Here is a 15,697-nt window from a genome sequence, read left to right as displayed (position 1 = left end):
CTCCTGTGTTGTTTTTTCTCCTGTGTCTGCTGCTGCTCTTCCCAATGACCACCCCGCATACCTGTTAAAGTCTCTCTTTTGTTGCTTTCCCCCTCTTAACTCCTTGAGGCTTTCCTTGGCTCTGCACCTCTTTTCCTCACACGTCTCCTTGGACTCTTTCTTTCTTTCATGGAGATTATTCCACTCCTCATTTGCTCCCAGGTGTGCCCTTTCCCTGTGTTTGTTCTACCAGGCTCTTCTACCCTGAGTGTGAGACTAAAATGGTCAGTGGGAGAGAGCGACGCAGAAGTCCACGTGCCCAGAGAACTTTCTTCCACCTTCTGCTGTCCTTCTTTGTGGAAAGTGAGGTGACGTATGGGAAGGAACTATTTGGCTGTTGTGCATAAAGACCTGTGAGTAGAAAAGGATGGGACTGGCACTACAGGAAGGAGAGACATGGTTTGTCAGTAGCCACTTCCCAGAATTTTCTAACATAGCTTCAGTAACTTAACATGTACCTTCTTCCACAGCTCCATAACCATGCTGCTTATTTAGTAGACAGCCTGTGGGACTGTGCAGGGTCTCAGCTGAAGGACTGGGAGAGTCTGACAAGCCTGTTGCTGGAGAAGGACCAGAGTGCGTGCCACCTGGTAGCTGGAGGAGGGGTCATTTCCCCCATGAGGCATAGGTGTCCTGGGCAGTGGGGGAGTTGGGGTGACTTGGGAGATGGAGGGTGGCTAATTTGTTATTCTGGTTTTCATCCTCCTGCCAACCCAGACTTGGACGATGTGCAGGAGAGCACATTGATTGAGATCTTGGTGTCCAGTGTTCGGCAAGCTTCTGAAGGTCACCCACCTGTGGGGCGGATCACTGGGAGGAAGGTATGGTGTGAAGGGTGGGTGGGTTGGTTAGCAATAAAAGTCCAGACAGGTATGGTCTATCTTCACCCTCAAGCCTTGGGTTAGGGTGTCTCTTCTCTGCCCCTCAAAGAATTCTGTTTCTAGAAAAATAAATTTGAAGGAGGTGCCAAATGAATTATCTTTTCCTTCCTGGGCAGATGAGATTGTGGGGAGGAGGGATACACACGCACTCCCTATGGACCTAGTGTTTTTCCATATCTTTCCCTATACCCCCAAATGACTAATTCCAGGGCTTAACCCCGAAAGAACGTAAGATCCAAGCCGATGACAAGGTGAAGCTGACAGAGCACCTCATCCCCCTGCTACCCCAGCTCCTGGCCAAGGTAGAGCTGCCCTACCATTCAGTACCTGGGAATGAGAGGTGAAAGGAAATGGCCCCCAGTGAGGACTGGGAGTAAGACTTAGCATACATTAGCTAGTGATTAGGTCTCCCTCTCAACCCCTACAGTTCTCAGCTGATGCGGAGAAGGTTGCTCCCTTGCTCCAGCTTCTTAACTACTTTGACCTCAACATCTACTGCACGAGGCGCTTGGAGAAGGTGAGTAGAGAGGAAGGTAAAGTTCCTACACCTTGCTGCTTTCTTGGTAGGACCAAAGGTTCCACTGCCAGTATCTGGTTCTCAGGAACCCAGGTTCCAGAAAAATCAATAAGCCTTCCCTTCCATAGGCATCTTCCCCTTGAAAGTTAATGCTTTCAATCGTATTTCTCATCTCCCCCAACCCCACTCCCCTCCAGAAGACTTGCCCCCTCTTTTCCTTGCCCAGAGCACTGTGTTCTCCCATCTCTTTTTCTGTCAGCACCTGGAGCTGTTCTTGCAGCAGCTCCAGGAGGTGGTGGTGAAGCACGCGGAACCCACGGTGCTTGAGGCAGGTGCTCATGCCCTCTATCTGCTCTGTAATCCTGAGTTCACGTTCTTCGGCCGGGTAGACTTTGCCCGCAGCCAGCTGGTGGATCTGCTGAGCGACCGCTTCCAGCAAGAACTTGAAGAGCTGCTGCAGGTAGGAACTGGGGCTGAAATATGGGAAGCCCCAAACTTGGGTCCGAGGGGCCGCTAGATGGGGAATGTGGATCTATGCGTTCTTGGGAAAATCCTGTTGTGGACCTTTTCTCTCCCTCAGTCGTCCTTCCTAGATGAGGATGAGGTGTACAGCCTGGCGGCCACTCTGAAGCGCCTGTCTGCCTTCTACAAGTGAGCAGCTCACCTCCCATTCCCTCTTCCTATTTCTACTGGTGTCTGTGGTGGTGATTCCTCTCATTCTGTTCCTGCATCATGTTTCCATCTCTTCCCCAAAGTGCTCACGACCTGACTCGCTGGGAGCTCTATGAGCCATGCTTCCGACTCCTCCGGAAGGCTGTGGACACAGGAGAAGTTCCTCACCAGGCAAGTAGATGAGTCGGAGATGTGGAGGCAGAGGGGAGTTTTTAAGGGCCCTGTGTCCCAGGTGGCCGACTATCCCAGGCAGTTCTAGTCCCAGGGGTGCAGAGGAGACACGAGAGGAAGAGCATGTGCATATCTTTCCTTCAGTTCCACTTTAGAAGGTGAACTGTACTTTCCAGTGCCTGAAAACAGCCATCCTCTCTGGTTCCCGGGGAGTCAAGGATAATGTTGAGGAATTGTAGGAGACATCAGATAAATAAAGAAGAGGTGGCATTCCTGTCCAAGACAGAATGCTCTGAAGATTGTACAGAATCAGATCTTTTTCCCCCAGAGAAGGAATCAGGTCTCTTCTAATCTCATTTTCTCTCTTCACTCCTTTGTGTTGCTTTCTGTCTTTTCCTTTCTCTCTTCCTCCCTCTTTCCCTTTCTGCCCTTCACTCCTGACTCCCCCATTTTTGTAACATTTGGTTGTTACAGGTGATGCTGCCAGCCTTGACTCTTGTCTATTTTTCCATTCTGTGGACACTAACCCACCTTTCTGGATCAGGTGCTTCCCAGGTGAATATGGGTCTGAGTAGGGAGAGTGGGAATGGAGGAGCCTGTGTCTCCATTCCTCCTCCTCAAACCACTGTCTCCACAGAAGCAGCTGTTGAGTTTGAAGGACAGGATGGTGGCATTCTGCGAACTCTGCCAGAGCTGCCTCTCGGATGTGGCTTCTGAGATCCAGGAGCAGGTTAGCATTTCCTCAAGTGGGACCAAGGAGGCATGTCACTTCTCATGGTCTGAGGAAGCCTTGTTCTAAGGAGAAATTAGCTGTGTAATTTCTGTCTTGTGAATATCCTGTCCTCTTCAAGCATTCTTTTTTCTCCCCCTCCCAACAGGCTTTTGTCTTATTAAGTGATCTACTTCTCATCTTCAGCCCTCAGATGATTGTAGGGGGTCGCGATTTTCTTAGACCCCTTGTCTTTTTTCCTGAAGCCACGCTCCAGTCTGAACTAGCCAGCTTCCTCATGGACCATGTCTTCATCCAGCCTGGAGAACTGGGCAGTGGTACAAGGACTCTATACCTGGGGCTCAGGAAGGGTCTGGGGCTTGGGCCTGCCTCAGGCATATAAGGGCAGGAGTCCTAGATCTGTGGTTCTGATCTTTCCATTCTGCTTTTGATGTGAGCCAGGTCATTCCCAGGAGGATCATTTACAGATAGAGCAGCTGCACCAGCGGCGCCGCCTCCTGGCTGGGTTCTGCAAGCTGCTGCTTTATGGGGTGCTGGAGATGGATGCAGCCTCAGATGTTTTCAAACACTACAACAAGGTACAGTGAGGCGTCAGGCTGAGTGAGCACAGCCACGACTTCAGATGCTGGAACACTGCAGGAAAGAACGTGGCAAGGATGACAGTACCAGGCTTGAAGAAAAGCAGGAGGAAAAAGGCAACAGGAGTTTAGAACAAGGGGACAAAGAGGAATTGGTAGTAAACAATTACAGAAAAAAAGCTGTTAGGAAATTAATTGGAGAGAAAGTAAGCTTATTCATCCTGTCCAGAATCTTTTTGTTTTTTTCTGTGAACCCAGTCTCCGTAAACTGGGGTAATATAAGAAGAAAAAAAAAAAAAAAAGAATGGAAGATGTGTACCTCAGTTGCCTTAACTCACCATTGTATTGATTTCTGTTTACTGTGAGCACTTCTTCCCAAGAAATGGGCTCTGAGCAGAATTTCTTCCCATATTTATTTGCCTAAACTCTGAGGTCTTCGGGCTTTGACCTATTGGTCTAGTCTGAGTTGTTTTATACTTAGATTCATGTTTCCTGACTTAACTCACTTTAGGAAGGAGACATGATGAGAAATGTAAAGGAAGAAACAACAGAACCGGTCTTGCCCTGTGGCCAAACGATATCTTCTTCATTTCCTGTCCCTCAGTTCTACGGTGACTATGGTGACATTATCAAGGAAACATTAACTAGAGCAAGGCAGATTGACCGAAGTCATTGTTCCCGAATCCTGCTGCTGAGCCTCAAGCAGGTACTCCCTTCTGCCTGGAATACCTCTGACCTGTGATATGCCTTCCCTGTAGCCCACAAACTCTCTGCTCACCCTCAGCCATTTAGAATGTGAGATCCTTAAGGAACTTTCTAGTTTATTTTGACTCTTAACTTTACTTGACTGTCTTCTTCATAACTAGTAAGTCTGTAGAAACTATTAGGTGATGGGCAGTTTCCCCAACTTCATAGAAATTGAACTATCAGGACATAGGAGCACCAACAATAAAGCGATGGGAAATACCTAATTTTTTTCTGCCCTGTTCTCTGTCAGTCTCTTCAGTTACTAGGGACATTTTTTTTTTTTAACATTTATTTATTTTTGAGACAGAGAGAGACAGAGCATGAACGGGGGAGGGGCAGAGAGAGAGGGAGACACAGAATCTGAAGCAGGCTCCAGGCTCTGAGCCATCAGCCCAGAGCCTGACGCGGGGCTCGAACTCACGGACCGCGAGATCGTGACCTGAGCCGAAGTCGGACACTCAACCGACTGAGCCACCCAGGCGCCCCGGGACATTTTTATTGCTACAGAGCAAGGGTGAAGTTTCTTTCTGTAGGGGTTCAGGAATAGGAACAGTGTCCTGGGAGGAAAGAAAGAGTAAAGGTAGCAGGTGGCATCCCAAGTCCTTTAGAATTTCTACGCGGAGAAAGGAATGCTGTACTTCTCTATTTCCACTTTGTTCCTTTGTTTCCCAAATGTACCATGTCTCCTGGACACAGTTGTACACAGAACTGCTGCAAGAACAGGGGCCCCAGGGCCTGAATGAGCTTCCTGCCTTCAGTGAGATGAGGGACCTGGCCCGAAGGTTTGCCTTGAGCTTTGGGCCCCAGCAGCTACAGAACCGTGACCTTGTGGTCACGCTACACAAGTAAAGTACTGGTTAAAAGTCAGGGTACTTGATTGAAGAGGGGTGAGCCATAGGCTGTGTGCAGGGAGAGTGGGAGTGTGGTCTTGGAGGGAGGGATAAGCATGTTGAGGAGCAGCAGTCAGGTTGGCTGGTGGGTATTCTCTGGGAGACAGACTGGGAACAGGGGAAGGGTGCGCTTGACAGGATGCTTCCCTGGGGAGGAAAGTGAGGAGGGGCCATCTTCCTAAAATAATTCTGTTCAACCAAGGGAAGGCATCAAATTCTCCTTGTCTGAGTCTCCTCCAGCTGGTTCCTCCGGTCAGCCCCCAAACCTAGCATTCCTGGAGCTCCTTGCCGAGTTTTCCCCCCGACTCTTCCATCAGGACAAGCAGCTGCTGTAAGTTGGTGGGTAATGGATAAAGATGAGGATTAGGGAAGTAGTGAGGGCCTAGCAGACAAGTCAGCCTCTTCATCTCACCCCTTCCTTAGACTGTCCTACCTGGAAAAGTGTCTGCAGCGTGTCTCCCAGGCACCTGATTGTCCCTGGGGTCCAGTCACCACCTACTGCCACTCCCTCAGCCCTGTAGAGAACACAGTGGAGGCCAACCCTCAGGGCTATCCCCGCTCTAAGAAGAGGCGCACTGAAGGTAAGTGTGTGTGGATATCAGGGTAGTGAGCACTACTTCCTTCCTCCATAGCCAATACCTAGATGTAAGGTCTTTTGCCTTCTTCACACTTTTGTCTTTAGTCAAATAAAAAACATTTCACTGAGCATCTGCTATCAGTAAGGGGTACTCATTTTCTTCAAAGTTTGTCTAGGCAGCTAAAAATAGCAAACCTCTGTGAAAAATCAAATAGCGACTGATGATAAGACCAAAGATGAAAATAAGAAATCTGTACATTTAGGGGGCCCATCCTTGCATCTAGTATTCTATTATTTTCTAAATGTTAAAGATTTTCACACAATCTTTATGATTTTTTTACTCTCAGATCATTACTTGTCTTCTAGTCTAACGCTTTTTCTTTAATCTTTTTTTTGATTCTTATTTATTATTTTTGTGAGAGTGTGCACACACACACATGTGAAGCGTGGGAGGGGCAGAGAGAGAGGCCAGTTGTCAGCGGAGAGCTCAGTGTGGGGCTTGAACTCACAAACCTCGAGATCATAACCTGAGCTGAAGTCGGATGCTTAGCTGACTGAGCCACCCAGGTGCCCTTCTTTAATTTTCTTTTTAAATATAATTTCATTTTAGGTGAAAAATATCCTAGAAATCACAAGCTTGATGTGTTCACACGTATGTGTTTTCTAGTGAACAGTTGAAAATCTTGGTTCTCCCCACCCCACCCCCCAGGCAGTATCACTTATCTACTTTCTGTCTTTGGGTCTGCCTACTCTAGACATTCATATAAGTGAAATCATACCATATGTGGCCTTATGTGACTGCCTTTATTCACTTAGCATAATGTTTTTAAGGTTCATCCATGTTTTAGCATATATCAGTACCTCATACCTTTTTATGGCCAAATAATACTCTATCGTATGGCTGTGCCACATTTTATTTATCCCTGTACTAAGTTGATTGCCATCTGAGTGGTTTTCTTTTTTTTTTTTTAATTGAAGTATAGCTGACATACATTACATTAGTTTCAGGTGTACAATGTAGCTGATTCTATAACTCTGTATAACTTGATAGGTTATGTTGTGCTCCCCCTAAGTATAGCTGCCATCTGTCACCATACCACTGACTGTGTTCCCTGTGTTGTACCTTTCATCCCGTGACTTACTCATTTCATGACTGGAAAGCCTATGCCTCACTTGCCTTCATCCATTTTGCCCATCCTCCCACCCCTCTGCCAACCACCAGTTCTCTGTATTTATGGGTCTGTTTCCACTTTTTTAGTTCATTTGTTTTGTTTTTTAGATTTCACATATGAGTAAAATCATATCATATTTGTCTGATATTTCTTGGCATGATGCTGTCTAGGCCCATCCATTGTCCACAAAGCCCTTAAATGAGGGCTGAGTGATATTTCATTGTGTATGTCTACTGTATATTCTTTATCCATTATCTGTTGTGTGTCCTTTGAAACACAAAAGTTCCTAATTTTGATGAAATCCAGATTATTTGGTTTTTCTTTTGTTGTTTGTGCTTTGGTGTCATAGCTTGAGAAATCATTGTCTAATCCAAGATGATGAAGATTTTTTAGAAGATGGTTTTCTTCTAAAAGTTTTCTAGTCTTAGTTCTTTCTGCCATCCATTTGAGTTAATTTTTGTATACGGTGTGAGGTAGAATGTAACTCTTTAAAATGTCTCTAGGTATACTACTTAAAAGTATTTTTTTATACCACTAGGAAACTCTGTTTTAATCATTTAACTAATATCTGTTAAGGACCTATTGTGTGCAGGACACTGTGCTAGGTGTTTTAGAGGCTGTGAAGGATCCTCAAGCAGCTTACCATCTAATAGAGAAAATACATTTATAGAAAATCTAAATTATGAACCATCACCAGTAAATGATAACTTCCTGAGGGTTTTGAGAATTGACAGATTGAGGGGCTCCTGGGTGGCTCAGTTGGTTAGAGGTCTGACTCTTAGCTTCGGGTTAGATCATGATCTCACAGTTCATAAGATCAAGCCCTGCATTGGGCTGTGCACGGACAGCATGGAGCCTGCTTGGGATTTCTCTCTCCCTCTCTCTCTGCCCCTCCCCAGCTTGCTGTCTCTCTCTCTTTCTCAAAATAAATAAACATTAAAAAATTTTTAAAAAATTGACAGATTGAATGCTTTAGAATTCCAGGAAAGAAGGTATCACTTTGAGTTTAGTTGATCTAAAGCCTAGGAAGGCTTCACCAGGAAGATGGAGTTTAAGCTGGAGCTTGAAAAATGGACAAGATTGATGTAAGCTAAACAGAGGAAGAACGAGTATCATGAGCTACCAGAGTAGCACAAACAAAACATAGGAAGGTATGTTTTAGCTGAGTATGCAGATGTTTAGGCTGGTTTGCCTAAAACAGAGGGTTTGTAAAGGTAGGAGAAAACTGAAAAGACTGGTTCCATTGTCCACTCAACAGATATTTACTGAGCACTATGTGCTGGGAATATAGCAGTGAACAAAAAAAGACAAGTCTCTTTTCTTTAGAGTGTGTGTGTGCTGTGGTGGAAAAGCAGGGGAGAGGACAGGGAAGCCTTGGTGAGGTGGGAATCGCAGTCTCTTCTCTTATTGCTGGGGGAAGGCTGGCAGAGCTTGTGAGTGTTGGGCCAGGATTGCAAGGAAGGAAGGGGTGCACAGTATCTGTAGAAGAGCATACAAGAAGGGGCGCCAGTGCACAGGGCCATGATGGCATATGCCTGTCATGTTCTGGGAAGAGCCAAGAAGGCCAGATGGCCGAATGGAGAGTATGTAGGGTATAAGACCAAAGAGATTGGAGGAACCCAGAGCATATGAGGCAGAGTAAAGACTCTGGCTTTTACTCAACAGTGAAATGGGAAAACATTACAGCATTTGAACCGGAGAGTGACAGGATCTGCCTTGTTTTTAAAGGATCCCTCTGGCTGCTGTGTGAGAATGGACTGTAGAGGGGCAAGGGTAGAAGCAAAGGAACCAGTAAGGAGGCTGTTGAGTGGGTAGACTGGGGGAAGGGATGGAGGTGGTGAGAAGTGGACAGATCCTGGATATATTTCTAAGGTATCACCCATAGGATTTCTGACAAACTGGCTGTGGGATATAAGATGGGAATTGAGGGTGAATTTGGCCTAAAAAAAAAAAAAAAAAGATTTTGGTCTAACAACTAGGTAGGATGGAGTTGATACCAACAGAAATGGGGAAGGTAGTGAATGAGTAGATTAGGGCTTGAGTATTAGCCATGTTGCTACAGGTGGAAGTGTGAAACAGACAGCCGGAGATAGGAGTCTGGAGTTAAGGGTAGAGGCAAAAGCTTGAGATACATTTGGGAGTTGGTATTTGAAATGTGAACTTGCGAGGCTAAGGAAGCCAGTGAAGATGATGGGCAGGAGATGCTGAAAGGCTGAGCCCTCGGGCATCACACTATGACTAGGTTGGGGAGTTGAGGAGGGGCCCGTCTGGTCCTACCCGAGGGCACAAAATCATGTGTGTGACTCTCACTGGCTTTCTCTAGTTCTCTGCTTAGATCAGTAGCAGCTCACTTTCCAGTTCTGGAAACTTGGGGCTGTGAACATTTACAGTGGACGAGTATTAATATCCCTTTGAAAGTACTGTCGCCTGGGTTTTCTGAGATAACCTTGGATTCTTTCTGGTCCTCTACCTTTCTCCGGTCTCTGCAGAAGAGACTTTAACATTGTGAGCCCGAGGTCCTCCATTTCTTCATGTCAGAAGCATGCTGACAATGCAGCCACCTCCTGTTTTCCTGGCCTTTAGAAAATCCAGTCTCCCATTTGTCTTTTCTTGCCAGCCCTCCTGCTTCCACCCTAGCAGCTTCAGAGCTCAGGAACTCTGTTACCATTTTAAGGTTGTTTTTTTTTTTTTTTTTTTTCATACAAATGTTGAGGGGTGCCTGGGTGGTTCTGTAGGGTTAGTGTCTGACCCTTGATTTTGGCTCAGGTCTTGATCTCATGGTTGTGAGTTCAGGCCCCACAATGGGCTCCATGCTGGGTGTACCTACAATGAATGAATGAATGAAGTGATTGAGTAAGTGAATGAGTAAGTGAATAAATAAGTTTAAAAAAAATCTTGAATGAATGAACAGGACCTCACACATCTTCATTGATTGAGACCTTGCAATCTTAAGGAATCTTATTCTCTCTCACATTCGTGTTCATGTTACTGTTTATCTGTGATTGATATATGTCTATCACATATCACATATGTCTATTTTTTTTTCTATTTTCTGAGCTGTGTCATTTTCCTTGAACAAGTCCTAGATACTGTTGTGTAAGCCTTTACTTTTTAGTATGTAGGGTTATGCTTAATTTTTAGTCATAACCTAATGAGGCCATATAAGTTTTTCCATTCTCTTCTTTCTTAACTTTCCTGAACCAAAATCTGGTCAGGTCTTGAAAATGTAGAAGATGGCCTATGGCAGTACCTGGTCTTCAGTGAATATGTGCCTCTGTTGCCTTGCAGGCCCCTCCAGGCAGCAGAGAGAGGATATCTCTTCATCCCAGGAGGAAAGCCTCCAGCTGAACAGCATCCCACCCACACCCACCCTCACCTCTACAGCCATCAAGAGGAGGCAGCCTCTGGGGGGGCTGGAAGAGATGGAAGAAGGCAGCCCAGAACCGGAGCTTGTCCAAAGGTAAGGGCTGAGGAGAGCAGTTGGGTGTCCGATCTTGGTGTTTGCCATCTTCCTCCTGCCATTTCTGTTCTCTTGTTCCATCCTGTGGCACTCCATCATCATTCTCGGGTTCTTCTCCAGGCCTTTACCCTTTTCTTAGCTGTAGATTTTCTTTCTCCCTATGAGCTTTTCTCCCCTGTAACATTGCCCACCTTACCCTTTTTACCCTTTACTTTATCCCCATTACTGATCCTGCTTTATTACCAGCAGCCAGCCCCTTTCAGGCAACCAGAGGTCAAGATTGTCGAGTCCACAGCATTTCCGGACTCTACTCAACCGTTCCGGTCCTGGTCTGGGCAACCGGCTGACCAGGTGAGCTGCTCCTTGCTTTTCATCCTCACTTCACATTAGGCACCTGCTGTGAGGGATTCTCCCCTAACCTGGTGTTTCTGTGCCCATACTTTTTGGGCTTGTTTACATCACAGACCACTTCCTTCCAGGGGTACGTGTGTCCTTAGCTCATAGAACTGATAGAAGTCAGCTGCTCTGTTTGAAGCAGCAGTGGGAGCCTGGAGCTCGCTCCACATCTGCCCATCCCACTCTCCTGGGTGCCTCCCAGATACTCTCAGGGGTCCTTAAATAGCAGTGTGAAAGCCTCTACTCTTTGCCACTGCCCTCAGACTCAGCCTTATGGAAGAGGATGAAGAAGAGATCCAGAGTGAGCTAAGTGAAGAATGGCAAGATACAGACAAGGTGAGTGGACCCAACATTCCCTTTTCCTGCTACAACCAGAAGGCTTTTTGAAAGTCCTCTAAGAATCACAGAGTAAAGAAGGGAGACCTGTAAGGTGCTTTGTACTTTTCCTGGACTTTTATTAAGGAGGGGAGGGAAAACAAATTCAAAATACCAAAAAGGGCTTGGATAACACTCTCCCTCCCAATGTCCAAATAAGTATTTTTCCTCTGAGTCTCAGGGTTGAAAGCAGTGCCAGAGCTGGAGAAGGAAGGCGGCTCATTCTCCCCAGTTCTCCCCTCACTCCCTTTCCTACCCCGGCCGCCAGGCCAGCAGGAGCACGTGGAAGCTGTGAGGTGATGTGGGTCCGCCGCACCACCACTCTGTCAAGTTAGCTCCTCTTAACCCCTCAGCCTCTTCATCTTTCAAATGGAGTTTTCCCTCAAACTACAAAGTGAAGGCACCTTATAAACTGAAAAGGGTTACGTGTCTGCTGCTGATATTCTCCTCCCTTCTCTGCTCTTTGCAGAGGGAGAAAGGGAGGAATAGTGCAAGGGAATGGAGGTTTTGTGCTCAGAAGGAAAAAAACAGACAATGACTTCTTCAACAGACTAGAAAACAAGGCCTCTATTAACATAGTATTTCCTAAAGTCCCCTCAGAAAAAAATGCCATTCTCTGGTTCTAAACTGAACGAATTTAAGGGACTCAATTGGCAGCCAGGAGAGGCCTGGGACTCTGGGAACTTCCTAGGTCTGAACTTTCTGCCCACCATCCCTTTGCTAGTCTCCCCTCCCTGGCTGCTGCAGGCACCCACCTGGGAAAGGGACCTTGGTTATTGTTTGCCCATGTGACAGGGGTGAGAAGGGCTAGTCTGACTGTCACCTGCTCTCTCTAGCACTCTTCCTCTAGTGAGCACGGGCTGGATCTCTTAGATTCCACAGAGATGAACCTTGAGGTGAGTGTCCCCAAAAATACTGTGGACAGCAGGTTAAGAGGACTTTGTGTCCTTGGGAGGTGCTGGCAGGTAACCTGTGTGCTATGCAGTAGGTGGAAATAGAGGCAGTAGCCCAAGGCCTGGCCTCTCTGCTGCTTCTGGAACCTTAGGAGTAGCTGTGGGGGGAGGGCAGGAGGAGAAGTAAACTGTCATGGGGAGGACCTTGCAGTCATCTCATTGCCCTTTGGGCTGTTCTGTCTCTGTGTTTTCCTTTCATCTTTCCCGTTACAGGATCTCTGACATGACTCTGTGCCCCTCCCCGTCTCCACTCCCCATCTCAACTTGGAAAAGGCAAACAGGAGAACAGAGCAGAAGGAAGCACTACTCCCAGGCTCCACTCCGGTCTCTTGAGGGGAAGGAGAGGTGGGCTGTGCCTTTCTAACCTGACCTTTCTCTGATGATGTTGCGATGGAGAAGCCTTAAGCCCCCAGTCCTTCTTACTGCTCCCTGGCTCTGTCCCTCTGTATTGAGAAGAGTGCCTTTTTCCTGCCACGTTTGGAGTGGGTGGGGGCTTCACCTCAGTATTGGAGAAGCACTGCCTCCCCGTGTTGAGTGGAAAGAGCCCAATAGTTTCCTGTATTTTTGGAGCGTCTTTCCCAGCCTCTTTTGTATCCTTGTGATTAGCTCAATAAACTTGTTTGAATCAGCTGGTTCCCAGGGTGTGGCTTGAGATTGTTAAACTGATGGAAGTCAGGTTCTTTGCTAGTGTCTCAAGCGGCTCTCCTTCCCCCTGTGGCCCAGCGTACAGACAGACACCAGCCCTGCACGCGCCCCCAGGTGCCTTTGTGTACTGGCTCTCAAGGATGTAATGCTTTGTAACTGGGAGACGTGGTAGGGCAGAGGAGCTAGGAAGCACTGGCTGCCTTTCAGTGGTTTATGTAGTGAGGACTATTCAGACTGAGGAGAGAGGGCAGAATCCTGATTGCCAGAGGGTGACCTATCTCACTACACTGAGAACAGGCCATACACCTTGGCAGCCTTCAGCCAAGGATTCTTTGCAGGGGGAGTTTCATGACTTCATCCCAGAGACACCTGTTATAATTTGAAATTGTGTAGACTCTCAGTTTCTGAGTTAGGAAGAAATTTAGAAGTTACTCTAAATGTCCAACCCTCAAATCCAAGATTTTGACACTGTCTTCTCCTTTATCCTTGCCTTCCCCAGCTAGTTTTTAGCCAAATCCTCTCAAGTCATTCTGCAAAATATCTCTGATCTGTTTCCTCTCTCATTGCCACCGTCAGTTCTCACTTAGGCTGCCTCTGGACACCTGCTTCCTTGAAATTCTAACTTTTTGGTTCTTGTTCTGCTTCTTGGAAGAGCACAGCACCTCTGTTCTCTCTTTCCCCCTGACAAGCACCCAAATATGTGAAGACACTCTTGTCACTTTCTTCTTTGACTAAGTCCACCTCCTCCCTTCTCCAGCACCCTCTCTCCCAGATAGAAGCTAGAAATTGGGTTCAGGAGTCTCTGTTTGGAAAGGCAGCTGCCAGTGCCGGGTAGGGCAGCTGACCCATTCAGAGATGTTTAACCTGTATTCAGGGCGAACAGCTCCAGGGAGAGGAGCCTTTCCTATGGGATCTGGGAACAGAGTAGGAAAGCCAATGTGAAGACATGGAGGTCACTAAGAATCCAGGAGGGGAAATATTCCCAAGTTATTTAAATACCAGCCACGCTAAGGCTACTTCACAAGATCAAAAGACTTGGCAGTTCTGCAGATGTAGAGATCTGTACACATCCAGGTAGCCCAGCGTGGGCAGTTGAGCCCCAACCTCAGAACACATGTGAGTTTTCTATCCTGCTCCCCAAATTCTTTGACACCCTTTATTGAGAGGGTGGGTCTAGGTCCTCTCTCCTGGAATATGAGCTCTGTGATTGCTTGGTTAATAGAATATAGTGGAAATGATGCTGTGCCAGTTTCTGAACCCAAAATTAACTAGCAGCTCCCAACCTCCTGTTTCTTGACATGTTTGCTCTTGGAACCCAATTACCATGCTGTGAGACAGCCCCCAAGCAGCCACATGGAAAGGCCATGTTTTAGGTGTCCTGCCTAGCTGAAGTCCCAGCCTACATCCAGTATCAACCACCAGATGTGCTTCAGATGTGAATCAGATGATTGTAACACCCATCTTTTGAATCTTCCAGCTGAGGCCCCAGGCCTCATCTTTTCTCAGCCTTTTCCAAATTCCTCTCCCATAGAATCCATGGACACGATAAAATGTTTACACCAAGTTGGGGTGGTTTGTTACATAGCACTAGTAACTAAAACAGAACCTTAGAGTCCTAAGACTCCAAAAGTTAGGGCACATTTATCAGTTAAAAAATTATGTAAACATTTACCACTTGTTTTATTACACACTTTAGAAATGTATGGCATGGGGTGCCTGGGTGGCTCAGTCGGTTAAGCGTCTGACTTCAGCTCAGGTCACGATCTCCCGGTTTGTGGGTTCAAGCCCCGTGTTGGGCTCTGTGCTGACAGCTCGGAGCCTGGAGCCTGCTTCAGATTCTGTATCTCCCTCTCTCTCTTTGCCCCTCCCCGACTCATGCTCTGTCTCTCTGTCTCTCTAATATAATAAATAAACATTAAAAAATAAATAAATATTATAAAAATAAAAAAATAATAAACATTAAAAAATTTTTAGAAATGTATGGTGAGTTAATAACAAAATAAATGTTTTGAAATATTTTATTTAGCAGTACAAAATACCTTTTTGCTCTAAAAAAGCAAAGTAATTCTTTTTTTTAGAGAGTGTAAGCTGGGAGGGGTACAGAGAGAGAGAGAGAGAGAGAGAGAGAGAGAGAATCTTAAGCAGGCTGCATGCTTAGCACAGAGGCCGATGCGGGGCTTGATCCCATGACCCTGGGATCATGACCTGAGCCAAAATCAAGAGTCGGATGCTCAACTGACACTGATGTAGCCACCCAGGCGCCCTGAGAAAAAACATTTAAATGGTTTAATGTTTTCTGAGGTTCTTCTTGAAAGATCAGTTTATTTTGATAATTGTCTTTTATGGTCTACATAATTGAAAGGGGTACTTCTCAAAACTTTGTGAATCCAAATGGAATAGGTGCTGCTTTGACTGCATTTACTACTTTTTTAAATAGATGAGCCAACACCCACTGAAAGTTTTCATTTGGAAGACTTATAAACAGGTCAGAAGATGCTTTCCAAGTACAATAACAGTGTTCTTAGAGAGGATACACATTGTTCAGGACCACAAAACCACGGCATCGTATAGCATGTAAATTACAGTCCAACATCAATTGTGGGTTTCCCACTCTTACCTTAGGATGATGATCTTCTTAAGAGATGAACCGTGACATTTGGATCCTGGCGAGAGGATACTTCATTGTATTTTGGGGCGCCTGTAGCTCAGTCTGTTAAGCATCTGACTTGATTTTGGCTCAGGTCATGGTTTCGAAGTTCATGAGATCAAGTCCTGCATCGGGCTCTGTGCTGACATCGCGGAGACTGCATGGGATTCTCTGTCTCTCCCTCTCAGCCCCTCACTGCTTGCATGCACACACGTGTGCTCTCTTGCTCTCACTCACAAACTTTAAA

The 15,697-nt window shown here is 46.3% G+C and overlaps 1 protein-coding gene and 1 long non-coding RNA gene across 6 annotated transcripts in view; one reads left to right on the top strand and one right to left on the bottom strand.

Moving 5' to 3' along the window:
* STAG3 (stromal antigen 3) overlaps window positions 1–12,786 on the top strand; it is a 27,751-nt gene extending 14,965 nt beyond the window's left edge. Inside the window, exons 14-34 of one of the 4 annotated variants that reach the window (XM_049638872.1) lie at window positions 233–347; window positions 510–615; window positions 757–860; window positions 1,130–1,222; window positions 1,348–1,437; window positions 1,697–1,897; window positions 2,018–2,088; window positions 2,193–2,280; window positions 2,755–2,835; window positions 2,918–3,010; window positions 3,159–3,327; window positions 3,452–3,588; window positions 4,193–4,294; window positions 5,032–5,117; window positions 5,428–5,556; window positions 5,649–5,806; window positions 10,263–10,434; window positions 10,681–10,785; window positions 11,094–11,166; window positions 12,042–12,101; window positions 12,372–12,786. In XM_049638872.1, the coding sequence (XP_049494829.1) occupies window positions 233–347; window positions 510–615; window positions 757–860; window positions 1,130–1,222; window positions 1,348–1,437; window positions 1,697–1,897; window positions 2,018–2,088; window positions 2,193–2,280; window positions 2,755–2,835; window positions 2,918–3,010; window positions 3,159–3,327; window positions 3,452–3,588; window positions 4,193–4,294; window positions 5,032–5,117; window positions 5,428–5,556; window positions 5,649–5,806; window positions 10,263–10,434; window positions 10,681–10,785; window positions 11,094–11,166; window positions 12,042–12,101; window positions 12,372–12,380 (2,242 nt within the window). In that variant the 3' untranslated portion in view covers window positions 12,381–12,786. Of the gene's footprint in view, window positions 1–232; window positions 348–509; window positions 616–756; window positions 861–1,129; window positions 1,223–1,347; window positions 1,438–1,696; window positions 1,898–2,017; window positions 2,089–2,192; window positions 2,281–2,754; window positions 2,836–2,917; window positions 3,011–3,158; window positions 3,328–3,451; window positions 3,589–4,192; window positions 4,295–5,031; window positions 5,181–5,427; window positions 5,557–5,648; window positions 5,807–10,262; window positions 10,435–10,680; window positions 10,786–11,093; window positions 11,167–12,041; window positions 12,102–12,371 lie in introns of all 4 variants that reach the window. The other 3 variants (XM_049638871.1, XM_049638870.1, XM_049638873.1) reach the window with 3 other exon arrangements.
* The window catches only part of LOC125928259 (uncharacterized), a 36,168-nt gene that overhangs the window by 3,042 nt on the left and 17,429 nt on the right, over window positions 1–15,697 (bottom strand). Inside the window, exon 3 of one of the 2 annotated variants that reach the window (XR_007459610.1) lies at window positions 15,421–15,697. This is a non-coding gene — a long non-coding RNA (uncharacterized LOC125928259). Of the gene's footprint in view, window positions 1–12,785 lie in introns of those variants that run through there. The other variant, XR_007459609.1, reaches the window with a different exon arrangement.

This window comes from Panthera uncia, chromosome E3, assembly GCF_023721935.1.
Source record: "Panthera uncia isolate 11264 chromosome E3, Puncia_PCG_1.0, whole genome shotgun sequence".
Classification (NCBI taxonomy): domain Eukaryota; kingdom Metazoa; phylum Chordata; class Mammalia; order Carnivora; family Felidae; genus Panthera; species Panthera uncia.
The sequence above is the reverse complement of the archived record's forward strand: the minus strand, read 5'-3'. Positions and strand labels throughout refer to the sequence as shown.